General features: G+C 39.7%; 1 protein-coding gene and 1 non-coding gene across 2 annotated transcripts in view; both read right to left on the minus strand.

Annotated features, from left to right (window-relative positions):
- Positions 1-1,035: 1,035 nt before the first annotated feature.
- trnaq-cug lies at positions 1,036-1,107 on the minus strand. Its single transcript has one exon. It is a non-coding gene; the product is annotated as a tRNA-Gln (tRNA).
- Positions 1,108-5,772: 4,665 nt separating this feature from the next.
- megf11 (multiple EGF-like-domains 11) overlaps positions 5,773-14,244 on the minus strand; it is a 48,309-nt gene continuing 39,837 nt past the window's right edge. The window contains exons 15-25 of the mRNA XM_026366021.1: positions 13,446-13,580; positions 10,772-10,900; positions 10,085-10,213; positions 9,334-9,462; positions 9,060-9,188; positions 8,720-8,956; positions 8,453-8,619; positions 8,294-8,357; positions 7,148-7,192; positions 6,203-6,409; positions 5,773-5,948 (exon numbers count right to left, since the gene is read on the minus strand). Coding sequence (XP_026221806.1) covers positions 5,773-5,948; positions 6,203-6,409; positions 7,148-7,192; positions 8,294-8,357; positions 8,453-8,619; positions 8,720-8,956; positions 9,060-9,188; positions 9,334-9,462; positions 10,085-10,213; positions 10,772-10,900; positions 13,446-13,580 — 1,547 coding nt within the window. The remainder of the gene's footprint in view (positions 5,949-6,202; positions 6,410-7,147; positions 7,193-8,293; positions 8,358-8,452; positions 8,620-8,719; positions 8,957-9,059; positions 9,189-9,333; positions 9,463-10,084; positions 10,214-10,771; positions 10,901-13,445; positions 13,581-14,244) is intronic.

Raw genomic sequence — 14,244 nt, forward strand, 5'->3', positions numbered from 1 at the left:
CATCTTTTCATATTTTATTTTTTAGATACTGCGTTATTGTGATCTGGTATTTTTTTGTTTTTGTTTTTATTTTTGTTATTCTCCACAAAATAACTTAATATTTAGTATAGTTAGTCTCATAACCAGTTGTAATCCTATGGCACTGATATAACACGCACACTTCAATTGTTTAAAACTCTATCAGACATTCAAAAAGCCCCTTACAGCTCCCTCATGGTCGGACAGAACCTACTATCTTGGCCTCTACTGCCCTTGTGTGGTGATTATCAAGATGCACATCTTGCAAAAACTTCAATGACCACATTAGAAGAGGGGAAGATATCAGACTCTTTACAGATGTGCACCTTTCAGACATACTGCTGTGTCATCCTTCAGGCTGTCATTATATCTTTTGATAATTATGTTGTATTTGTAATGCAGTTTTGTGGTCAGGACATGTTATAGGATAATTGAATCCTATTAGATTTTTACTTAACTGGTCCACCTGCTGTGACATGTGATTTGGTGAATGGCGTCAGTAGATTCCTATAGTGATGTATGAACCTGACTTCAGGGTGAAGATAGATTGAACACAGCTTCTGTAGGTGTTACACTGCACCACATAACAAGGGGAATATAAAGTAGTGAAGGTCTGCAAGTTACCAGTTTGATAAGGAAGTGCTAAAGTTAAGCTAAACAATATAATTTGATCTGTCCAGATAACTGTTATTGTATCAACACATTTAACAGAAAAAAAAAATTAACACTCTCTAACAACATGTATTGCAGACCCTAACTTTTTGTTTTTCTCCGTGAAATGGTCGAGCTGGTTTAAAAACAATGAACCAACCTGATATAATCAGCAGAAAGCATTTAAAAAGCTCTTTAAATAGTTTACTATTAAGAAACATTAAATTTAAGCGTATTTGCCAGTAACAGTCCTATATCTGAGCATAATGTAAAGAAAATACGTCGTGTGAACAAGAAATAGATGTTAAATAAGTGATTTACTTTTAGAAATGCTTCTTTCTCCATCTCACGGAAAAGCAGATCCGCAGGTCCCACCGAGATTTGAACTCGGATCGCTGGATTCAGAGTCCAGAGTGCTAACCATTACACCATGGAACCGCTGACGACTCGTGTGGGTCAAAACCAATGTGAGGGCTTCCCTTTACCATATTTATATTTATTTATTTGACGGTAATAAATACGATGCAACCAAAATGACCCAAACAAGGAATAAACTTGCATTAAAGATTCACTTTCCGCCGTCACACGAACACGCTGTCCGCCCTCTGGTGGCGAATAAGATGAATAGCAGCTTCCCCCTGGAGGTAGACCTGCACTTAAGTTCCCAGTCCTGTGAAAAGTCCTATCTTTTCTAAATGCTACAAAGTTCATTCCTAAAAACTATTTTAGATAGATGTTTTTCATTTTTTGATCGTTTAAATATTGTAGTTTGTGGTACTGTTCAACTATATTGTATAATCCAGAGAAGAAGTGTTTTTGTTTCTTAGCCCACATCCACTGATGTGAACCAGACAAACAAAATACAGGAAGTTAAACAAGTAAGTTACATAAGCAAAGAGTGGCTATTATCATAATATGACTTGGAATAAATGTTAGCATTCAAAGGGGGTGAATTCAACCTGAATTGATTTGTTCTAAGATAAGTAAGCAGTCTAATAATGGATTTAACGGGACAGTGCTGTAAAATATTACTTATTTAAGCATACAAATAAATAAATAGATAAATAGATAGATGATGTTGCTAAATTACTCCAGTTATGTCATGCTGAGTATGAATCAGAAGTTTAAAAGGTAAATGTCTGTATCATGTCAGCAGCAGTAGAGATGTTGTTGTTACGTAATCTTGTTAGATCTGTCCTTTTGTCTTATAAAAGAAATGAACATTTCTGGGGAGACCTCAGATATGTACTAATGTGGAAACGGAGTGTCTTCACATTGTGTGTGAGGACACAGTGTCCTGTCTTCCATGTACTGACCTCTATAATCAGACAGACACTCAGTTAAAGGGCTGATTTCGTTATTGTGTGGAGTTATGTGTGTCAATGTACATTTTGATCTGAATTCGGGAGCAGTTGTAGACGCAGAAGACGTGAAAATGATCAGCCTGTCTGGGATGAATACTGATTACACATTAAGAATGGCTAAGTGAAGATCCAGCTCTCATCTGATTGATCCTCACACTTCCTTAAGCAGGACGTGACCGCAATGAAGATCTGCAGCTGAGCTCAGCGCTGGAGTTTAGCTTTATGTCAAATAATACATGTCAAATAATACATGTCTAAATAAGAGTCCATTTACTGATTACACTCTGAAAGCTAATCTTAACATATAGAGGCACGCACCAGTACATATTTAAATATTTCATGTTTCTTCTCTTTTCCTTACCCCTCATAAAACGGAGTAAACCACCCCGGATCTCAACAGGTGATGCCAGAGCGAAGTGAAAGTGACAGTTTATCCAGCAGCAGTGTGGTCAGCGTCCAGGTGCAGCCTCTTGAGAATAAATCAAAGCAGCATTTAGGAGTGTCGCCTCTTTCCAACAGCAGCTTCTATGAAAAACAGCTTTGTCTTGACGCAGCAGCAGAGACGATTATGCCCGAGGCCTGAATTCATCAAAGTCCCCGAAGTTCTTCTTACCCTGTGCAATATTTTACAACATATTAATAATCAGCCTAGAGCCTGTTCTACAGTGAGTTTATACATTGTCCAGATTCTGTTCCTCTAAGAAGGGTTCTCCAGCAGCATAAGAAACTGAAAAGAAACGTGCATTGTTTTTCAAATAGCTACTTCATGCTGCTTGGTCAGTGTGTTTTTTCTCCTGCATCTTTTCTTCTTTGTTACAGCTAAATTATTTTATCTTAAAGACTTTGTCTTTCTTCCACTCCCTGCCCGGAGTCGTCAAAAATCATTAAAAACATGTGTTTTCTGTGTTGACAGGATATTTAACAAGCTACAAAATTCTAAATCTCTTGTGTGCTCACGTCACTGTGTTTAACCTCGGCTGTCAAGCTCTTTCTGAGGTGCTCACTTGTATTTGGCCCATTAGCTTCTTGACTCACTCGATGCATTTCCCTTCTGTGGGGCATCACTCAGGGCTTGTGAGCTGTCAGCTGGGCAACGTGTCCGTCATCTGTGGAGCTCAACAATCTGGTTTCCTACTGCTGAGGAACAACCAGAACTCTTACACTGTAGTGAGCTGTGTCACTGCAACTTATCCATAACGTATTATGTATAAATTAAAACAAAACAATTAGCCTAATATTTACCTATAATTCCACTAGATACTGTAGTCAGTCCTTTAATTATGTATATGTACTGACCCTAACTCTTTAACATACTATGATAGGATTTTACAGTACTCTGTGTGTGACCATGCAGATAACACCCAAGCCCCAAACTGAACCTACAGATTATTTTATTTTAGCATAGTACACAATCTACTGTTCAGTAACCAAATCAAGTGTTGTTTAATGTTGCATAAAAATAATAGGAGTGTAATTTAACACCCTCTAAAAGTCACTTTGCTGACCTCCAGTGGTTGAACTTCTCAATGCAGTGATGTACAAGTGTACTCCAGGACCCCAGTGTGTGGTTACATTGCTGTTTATGTGTTCGGCTGCATTCGGCAATTCAGCAATGCAATGTGTCGACCAAGCACATACAATCAAGTATACATTCCCTGTGTATTATGAGCACTGAGTTCCTACTGTTTGATAACTGTATCCTGTCTATTAAGCTTTTGTTAGTAGGTAATCAGAGAACTCAAACTGGACTATTAATTGTTTTTTTCTCACTCACAGACTCTAGTGACATTGTGAGACTTTGTTATGCAGACAGAAGCATCATCTGCACTCCATTACACACTTAAATTACTTATTTGTTAGAGTAGAATTCTTCATTCATTCTTCATCAGCATCAAAACTCTTGTCAACATTCACTGTCAGCACATTTCAATATTCAGAGTTACAGATGAAGAGAGACACGCCCCATCCAACTTTTAATACATGTTCTTTCTCTTCATGGTATTAACCTGACTGAACCAGGTTTCTGATGTCAGAATAGGCTTTTAATTTGAAACGTATGTACCAAAACAACAAGCAGAGTTGATATTATGACAGCAACTGGAAAAAAACCTTCCTCAGAGGAAAAACAGTCACATAAAAGTATGTCTACTGTCACCACACTGGTCAAAGATGGCATAATGTGCAACGAATGAAATGCTGTCTGGGCATCGATTGTCAACATGTTATTGCTTCTACAGAGAGTGAAATGGAATTCACATAGTGAATGAATAAATTCAGTTCAATAAATAGAGAAGTTAAAAGCCTGATACAAACATAAAATATGTTTCAATTTACTTTTTTTTTTCTTTTACACATTGTTCCCTTTATAAATACTGCACAGGTTATTTGTGGGTCTAGAATTTGTCAGGTGAAGTCTTATTTTAAATTTACAATCTGACAGAGAGAGAGAAAGAACATTTTAAGTAACTTCAAAAACAGTTCACAAAATGACACTGATCATCTCACAAGAAGATAAATTGCGTTATCTACATCGGTGGGTATCCATTTTCTGATCATGCTCATCTTTTTTTTTTTAATTCTAGTGTCACAATGATAAAAAAAAAATCACCATCACTAATAAAAATTAATAAATAAAGCAATTAACTATATAAATACAAAACATAAATGTTCAAATCAATCCCTTCTTTACACCCAGTACTTCAAAATGTAAACTAAAACATTTTCAAGAAAAAATGGTTTCATATAGAAAACAATACAAGAGCCGATCACTTCATCAGTGTGGGGAGAATCCAAATTTTAGACCTACTATACATGTGTAACGCTTAGTAATAAATACAATACATAAACACTGGTAACCTGAATGCATCTCCAGATACACTGGGCCTGACTTGCACTGCAACTTAAAATAAGCTCTTGACTTACAGATGTGGATCACATCAGTATCATAGTATTGCTACTATCTTTACTGAATCACTGTGAATAAAGGACCATTACAACATTTTTCTATCCACCCATGCTTTCTCAGACTCTCTTCTCTCTCAGCCGGGTTTCTATGATTAACATTAAAAACCAGAATGTTCTCTGCTATTTGACTGAACATTTGTTTACTTCAGAGCAGATGATCAAAATCACTTTATGTGAGCTGTACTGTGATCTACAGCTGCTGCGCACGGTGAAGAATCATAAACTCTGATGTGTGCATGTAGTAAATCACTGCTTGCTTTGACACGACCAAGGTTGCCATAGCTTCGTACCTGTGGAGAAAATAACTCCTGTTTAGGGGATATTAAAAACACTTGGTCGCCCTTGAATAGTAAACCTTTATCATGGGCTAAAAATGAGAGTGAAGATAGCTCTCTCCCTGTAAATAATCTGTCCACCCAATCCATGTACATTGTGCTGCCCTTAGCACTGAAACTACTGTTCCACTTCAGGAGGTCCACAAAGAGGACGGGCAGCAGTTTGAGTGATCACTTCTATATGAAAATAAAATGGGTGAATAGTCGCTGGTGTGTGGGGCACTCTTTTCTCCCCTCCCTCTTTTAGGGCCACAGAAAAAGTGCGAGTGAGGGAGCCAAAGAGAGCAGCGTCCAGAGGAGTTGTGGCTGTCCATCCATCTCAACATTTGAGCATCTAAATCAAACACACACGGAGACAAAGGGAGGGCCGTTGGTTGAAAGTTGACTGAAAGTTTCCCAGATACTGGCATGTTGTCAGGGCCGAGTGGAGGGTGTGCCCCCTAGAGTAGAGAGCTGGGGCTCTCTGAGGCTGGTGGAGATGTGTGCATTGGGCTGTGGCGCATAGGCAGTATGTCATAGTGGCTGGAGATGTGGCTACTGTGGGGAAGGTCATAGGGGCTCTGGGAGAAGCCAGTGGCCATTCCATTGGGTCCTTGCAGGACACTCACTGTTGGCTCTGTCATAATTTGGGAAAGAAGGAAGGAAAAAAGTAGGAGAGGTACATGAGAAAAGCACTGAGGATGAAGAGCGGCAGGCACAGGCTAAGGAAAAAGGAAACAGGAGAGGTGCATGCAATAGAAAAACAGCTCACATTTCCTCTTATCAAGCCTTACAAAGTCTGTACAGGCTCACAGCAGGAGACATAACCAGAGAGACCATAAACTGCAGGACCCTGCTGAGCTCCACACAGCAAAGCAGCAACGCACTCACCAACATCATAGACATTCCTGCTTGCACTGCCCAGGAGGGTGGCCGTGCCTCCAAAGGGCACTTCACGGTGGGAGGGGGACTTCATCTCCACATAGCTGCTCTCTGTGTGCTTGCAAGTGAGCCCTGGTGGGTCCCTAATGGTGGCATATGGATTCTCACTATTCAGGGAACAGGAGCTGTTGCTGCACATGGAGCCCTTGATGCAATCTGCATTAGCCATGAAACAAGGACATTTTCAGTATCAGGAAAGATGAGGATGTTTTCACTGACTTATAGCAGGGACTTTGATGCTAGACTCTGAGATTACCATTAAAATGTAAATAGACACTGGAGTCTGGTCTGAAAAATGGCGGTGAAAATCGTTGCCATTCTGAAGAAGTTGTACTTCTTTTGTCTCCGACAGGTGACTAATGGTGATGTATAGTAATCAGAGCACAAAGGGGAAGAAAGTGGAAAGCTCATCCCATCCATAACAGTCTCATCGGCCTGATAAGAAGCCTCATTAGAGACTGCAGCAAAACTGTTTCAGACCACTCTTCCCATCCCTGGGTTCCTCACATACACCACTGTCTGCACGGTGTGGGAGACAAAATGACGTATCGGGCACTGAGCCATAGAGAGCAATTACCATTGGAACAAAACCTCAGCCCACCATGATCTTGTCCAGAGTGAAGAGAGAGTTTTCCCATAAATCATGGAAAATAGAAGAATATGGGATTTGGGGTCAGCAACAGCAATCCCAGGAGGGAGAAACCAAATGGCAAAAATGATTCATGTGCTGTTGAGCATAAAAGGTTTCGTAAAATAATATTGGTGCTGGTGAAGCTGAACAGGATTCCATATGCAGTGTCCGTCTGCTCGCACACACACACACACACACACACACACACACACACACTCACACACACAATCACACACACAGTCTGTCTTTAATGAATTATTTACCTTTTCTGGAACCTCTCTGTGTTTGTGTCTCCCCCTGTTGAACGTCTGCAACAAATGCGAAAAAAAAAAAACAAAGTCAAAAATCACATGTGAATTCCCCAAAGTGTGAATGTTGACTGGAAATATCTCATTACAGTACAGTGTAGAATCTTTTGACAATCTTTTTTTAGAAGAATGTGAGGCATGCAAATGTGATGCGGTATTGAATGTTTCACCCACTTGCTATCACATTCCCCCCAGGGCTTACAAGCTTATGTAATCAACTGTGGCCTCAGTGGGATATTTGCCACACAACAAAACATCATGAACAGTAGACAGGTTTGTTTAAGGCTACATTAGTCTATTACTTCAGTACACCACGATGAACATGCACAATATTCTTTTGAGAGGGACTTGTCATCAGAAACGATCTGCTGTGTGCTTGAAGACAAATTAGAAATGTGCGGATCGAGAGATCTTGACTGACTTTTAAGTTAAGTAGGCGTCAATCACAGATATTTAGATTTTTACATGCTGCTTTGCAGTAATAGATTTTTATCAGTAATTAAACTGCACCATGCAATCATAAATTAAGATACTGTGCTATTTGCATGAGAAGTGTATTTAGTTCATGTGAGCTCGATCAACATATACATATTAAATATTACATTAGTATGACATATTTTTAACTGTGTATACCACTTACAATGTATACATCCACAGGAGGATTTGTGCCTTTACACTGCTTACAACATAACAATAATGCATTATAAAGTATTTCTTAAATGTTTGTTCAATGCTAATAAAACCAGGGTAAAGTTTTCACATATGGACAGACAGCAGAGTGGAGCACAGTGTAAGCCATGATAGAGAAATGTGCCACAGTGGGAAGTGAAAGACAGCTAATGAGCTCGCAGTCACCCCATTGACCTCTGTGACACCGCTTTCTCTGTCCCACCTGCATATCTTATCAAAATCAGAGCAAAGGTTATGTCTAACAAGAAACCTCTGGTTCATCTTCATTCACAGCAGGGCAGCTGTGTGCAGGCCAGTGCCAATATGAGATTTTCACTAATGAGACATGCGTCTTTGCCCTTGAAGTAAGGTTCCTGCAGAGTTCAGATTCAGGATGTATGTGGTGTCATGTTAAGAGAGAAGAAGACTGACCTATGTCATTGAGGTTGCAGTAGGCTCGCCACTCTGAGCCATTTCTGCTTTTCAGGGTTCCAGACTGTGAAAGAAAGAGCACAGCTGATTTTTTTAAATTCTGTAGTATGTTCATGATCAGTTACATTTGAGGGAAATACATGTGGACAGTGATCATACTTTGAGAGTTAGTGTGCTATCCAAATTGCTGGAGATGGTTGAGACGACATTACACTGGGCCACAGTGTGGTAGCTGGGGTTGGAGAAGCACTGGCCACTGGTGCTGCCACTCTGGTTCTGGTTGACCTCTGCAGCACTAGTCCTCATTGCTACAGTACTGCCACACTCTGAGGGTTTAAACAACAGGTTACGATAACTGAAATGTAAACGTATGTGCATATAAGGATAAGTGGATAATAGATGAATACAGTCTCTGGAGTATCTCACCAGACAGGGAATAGTCAGTGTTGGTTATGTGCATGGCCTGTGTGTAGGACACACTGGGCTGCATCTCGTGACCTTTGTCCCTCTGCCTCTGTCTGTACCACACAAACAAACTTAGCATGGCCATGATGATAAGGAGCAGAAAGATGATTCCCATGACAGCCCCTGCAGACTGGCGTTCAGAGCCTCTTGCCGGGCTAATTTTGGCATACGGGTTCATCTCCTCCATCATCAGAGCTGCTACAGAAAAATCACAGAGAGTGGATTGTTTAAATACTGTGTACACATCTGTGTTTGAGTGATAATATAGTGGAAAGCCTCGATCATCTCGATAACCTCTCACCTTGATCACAACGAATGCCTTTATATCCTGGGCTGCAGTAGCATGTTCCAGTCACATAGTCACAGGTAGCATTGTTCAGGCACTCACACAGCTGCTGGCAACCATATCCAAATGTACCAGCAGGGCACTCTGCATGGGAGAGAGGTACATTACTACATCCATCAAAATTATAGCACTTAGAGAGTGGGAGCCAAAGTGTTTATAGAACACACACAACCACACTCATCCACAGGGTAATTTTGCTCAGAGCTAAAATGTGCCGGGCCTACTCAACTCTGTTCGCAGCTCGTCCCAGTGAAACCTGTTCGGCAAGCACACTGGCCAGTAATGTGGTCACAGTCTGCTCCGTTTTGGCAGCGGCAGACTTCAGAGCAATCTCTGCCATAGAACCCTGAAGGACATCCTGGGACAGAGATGTATAAAATGTTCAGGTGGGAGGGGTGCAGACAACAAAGAGAGGGGAAGACAACATGAAGAGTCAAGGTCATATTGCAAGAGAACAGAAAAATCAATGCCACTCAATGTCTCTGCAGCATACTCAATAAGGAATAATGTGAATGAATGGAAATGAAACATTTCCTGCTTCAGCAGAAAATACACTGATGCTGTTAAAGTAACACAGAGGTGGAGATTAAGAACAAGACAACTGGAAATACCATGTATGTGGGAAAGAAGGAAAGAAAACAGTTACAAACAAATGTCATTTCTATTCACAATAGCAGCAGCGTGACGCTATAACAAATTTCTGAATAAAACCCTTGGGGTTGAGAGATAATGAAATTCAAATTAGTGCACTGATGTTGATGATCTGCCCTATCCCTTGGTGAATGACTGGAATGTATAATAAGCAAAATAATGAAGTGACCATTAGTTTTATTTTAATGTTGCTCACTAGAAACACATAAATTAAAGCCTAATATCATCCAGTTGCCTCTGAAAAAACAAAAGCCATGTATCTACAGCAGTTCTGTTGCACCGCCTGTAGATGACACTGTGCATCTACTAACTGGATGTGGGAGACTCACGCTGCATGCAGTAGAGTCCGGTCCAGCCGGGGCTGCACCTGCACTCCCCATCATAGGCACTGCATTGGGCTCCGTTGTGACAGTTACACGAGTTCAGACAATCAGGGCCCCAGTGCCCAGAGGGACAGGCTGCAGACGCCAGAGACACAGTCAAACTCATGATCCCATGTTCTACGCATGCATATATTTAGCACATAACACGCATGTTTTGAGCAGATATGTAGATATTCTTCACACATACACATATAAAGCATATTAAACAGTATAAACAAACATTACTCTCAAAGTGATCTTTCCTCTCTCCAAATATGTGAGCAGACATAGGTGTCAGGTTGAATTGCCCTGAGTAAAGCATGGGTAATGTTACATCTGTCTGATCATAAGTTAGTTTTACTTTAAGTAGTTTATGCATTAAAAAAATACACACATCAATTTCCCATGGTATAACATCTCAGAGCTGTGCTAATGATATTTGACTTTCAGTGCTATAATTCAAAGAGAATAAAATATTACAACAATCATATAAACAAGCGATTTTTTTATGTCAACTAGGGTTAAGGGTGACTCTAGGAACGTATCGGGTCATGAAGACGATGAATGTGAATGAAGGTAGATGTGAGGGAGAAATTAGAAGTGAAAACAGAAAAATTAGAAGGGGACATGAGCAAATTCAACACACAGCCATACCCTGAGAACAGTCCTCTCCTATCCAACCAGGGAAGCACTGGCAGGAGCCATCGATAGGGTTGCAGGTGCCGTTATTGGTGCAGAGACAGATCTCCGTGCAAGCCCTCCCATACCTGCCACTCGGACACACTACAAAACACAAACAAATAATACCAAAACAAAACATCACTTTACAAAACACTGATCTGCTAATCATCAGTTACATGCAAAGGCTAGTAAAATCCATTAACATTGCGACATTAAACTTCAACACATTATTGTGAGCATATTTATTCAAGCTAACTCAATTGGTGAAAGGTTGTATAAACATATTCCTCTAATGGATGATATTGTTCTATTGGAGTGGACATAAAATGAAGTGTTTAGACAAAAGGAGGAGTCAATCACTGCCTCCAGTGGCACAACTGCCCCATTTCCACTCACCAGGGTGGAATGAATGATGTGCCACAGAATTAAAATAGACCATGTACACAGACCGCTGTATACATTTTTTATGAAATTAATATTTCAATGCTCTCCGGCACTCTTCAATAAAAGATGTCATTTCCAATGAAACCTCCATTGTGTTTTCTTGTTGGACCATGGGACAAATTGAACCAAGGTTTATCTTACCATCAGTATCACAGCGCTGAGGACCAACAGATACATCAAAGGTCTCATATAAAGAGAATGGCCCCTGTTAGAAATATCAGATAAGGTGGCTGGCTGTGAAAGAGATGGGTCTAACTCATTTCTATGTGGGGTGATTTTAATGATTACATTTCAACTGGCTTTCCCCTCTTCTTGACACCTCTTTCAAGCTCCTTCAAGCAAGTTGTCATTAGGCCATAATGTTGGCTCCCCTGTAGAGCTGCTTTTGGGAATTCAAGGCTCAACACACCGGGAGAGCTTCATTAGAATGGGAATTTGTGTGCTGGACAGGCGACAAGTGAGGACACCAACGTTGCTCAATAACAGGAGAACCTGTATGTTGTTGGCTGCTTTCCTCCCTTGTGGCCTAGTGCCTTCTCACCAGTAATTATAGTCCAGACAAATTAGGACTGGTGCTCATTTTTCCTTCTCCACTTCCTTCAGCTAACCTATTAAACTTTTATTTGTAAGACATTGCTCAAAGCCATGAAAGAGAATTCAAAAATTCCCCACTGCCTTTCTGTAATTTATAAAAAAAATGGTAAATTATTAGAAGATCTAGAGTACATTTGTACGTAGGTATCTTTCCTCAACACGGTGATAGAGAGCAAATTATTATTGCCAATAAGGAACCACTGAAAAGACAAAGGCAGAACCTTTGGTCGCAAAGAGACAATATTACATAACTTTCCTTTCATTTAGCATATCAAGCAGTGCACAGTATAAACAATTAATTCAAGGTTCACAACAGTAGTTAATGGAGCTACATGGACATTTTGAATGAAGGTGCATGTTAATGTGCAGAATTTGTCCACAGTTTTAACTTCTTCTGTGAAGACATATTCATTTTTCAACTAAATTTTACTATATTTAGTTTATACACAAGCATTCAGCTATGAGCGTCTTGCATTGAGATAAAGGTGTTTACATTACATACAGCAACATACACTTTCACCCGCTAACAACAATATTACGGTGTGTTATGAATAATTTCTAAGATATTTAAATGCTGATGCATATACTTGGTTATTGAATAGGTGGAAAGTGGGGCTAGAGAAAAAAATATAACTTTGACCATTATAATGAAAACATTTGCTTTTATCAGTAATTGACAGTTTATCTGTTATATTTTACACATTCGTGGCCTCATATAAACCAAGAATAGTATAGACATAATGAAAGAAACACTTGCATTACTTTATAAAAGTGACACTTTCATAATACTGCCAACACATTATATGCTAATTACAAATATCCTAACAAATTGTCAACATGTCTGCAATTTATCTTCAAAATGTATATTGTCTCAGAGAAACACAGATGTGTTAAAATGTAGGGCTAAACTGGGAACTCTAACCAAAATCTTCAACAAGTCATTAAAACAACACTGTCCAGGCAGAAAACAGACATGTAAATAAGTTGTGTCTTTGTAAAAAGTTTACAAAAAGTGACTCACACACTGCCCTCTTTGCAGAATTAAGGAGAAGGACAAAATATATTTTCTTTTTCTGGAAAAGTGAGTCTCAGCAATGTTCAGGCTCATGTTGAAGGTTGAGGTTTTTGTCTTTCTGGTCTGCGGTGAACTGATAGTAGCCATTATTCATGGTTTCAAGACTAAGATGCCATTGAGAGAGGCAGCAGGTCATGTTCTGATTTTATTAGAGTCAGTGAGCAAAGAAAGGACTGTGTGACAATGTACAGGTGTCCTCAAAAGATGCTGTGAGAAAATGGTTTATTGATATGTTACTGACCGCTATCCCATGAAATACTGTATATCAGGTATCCGCACATAAGACAGCAAGTCTACTCTATCTTTTATAATAATGTATATTTTACTGGACTGGTAGAGAAAAGTAGAAAAAAATGAACACAATGGAACAATTGTTCAATTGACAATTACTTCTCCAAAAGAAAAGAAAAAAAATCTGGACATTTCATATATAAACTGTAGTCACTATTTTTCAGTAGCAAAAACTGAAATTTCATAGTGAATGAATTTGACAGTAAGTGAAACAGCAGGAAAAGGTCACAGAAGGCTACTTGCCTTGGTTGCACAGAGAGCCAGTGAAGCCGGACAGGCACTCACAGTGGCCTGTGACATGATGGCAGGGCCCGGTGCTGTGCACACACTGTGGACATGACTGGCTGCAGCGGTGCCCGTAGAACCCCGGAGAGCAGACTGTTGCCGGCCGTGTGTGTCAGGAGAGGAGAGGGAATCAATCAACAATGGTACACGGAACAAGAAGTACAGTATATAATAATGAAACAAGGCATGACGACAGTGATCAATGGAGTAAAGAAAAACCGAGGCCAGAAGAATTAAAACAGAAAAAACAAGGAGAGACAGCAAAAAGGGGGAGAAAGCACAATTGGAGTTAGTTTTTTTTTGTAATGACTCCTTCATCTGCTGCCAGAGATGAAACAGTAAAAGAGTTAAGAGAATAGTAAAAGTCTGCTTTATGTAAAACAGCATGATGATCTATGGTATAAATGTCAGGGAAGAACTAACTGTGTGTTAATAATGTGAATATTATTGAAAGAATGTGAAACATTAAGACAAAATCAAAGACTCTTAACTGTGTAACCAGAATAAGAGGCTGTAATTTCTATATAAACATGTTTTCATTTCAGTACAACCAGGAATCAAAATCCATGTTACTGTATTTTTCTGTCTTCACAGCCAGTGATGTGAGGTTTCTCCTCCTAATGACCGTTCTCAGAGAACAATCAGGTATTTCAAAAACAGAAGCTTTTTAGGAACAGACAGAAAACCTCCCAGCTTGTTGTTTGGCAGCCATGCAAGGTTAAGTTTACTCAGTGGGATTTGATTTGATTTAAATCAC

This window comes from Anabas testudineus, chromosome 6, assembly GCF_900324465.2.
Source record: "Anabas testudineus chromosome 6, fAnaTes1.2, whole genome shotgun sequence".
In the NCBI taxonomy this organism is placed as follows: domain Eukaryota; kingdom Metazoa; phylum Chordata; class Actinopteri; order Anabantiformes; family Anabantidae; genus Anabas; species Anabas testudineus.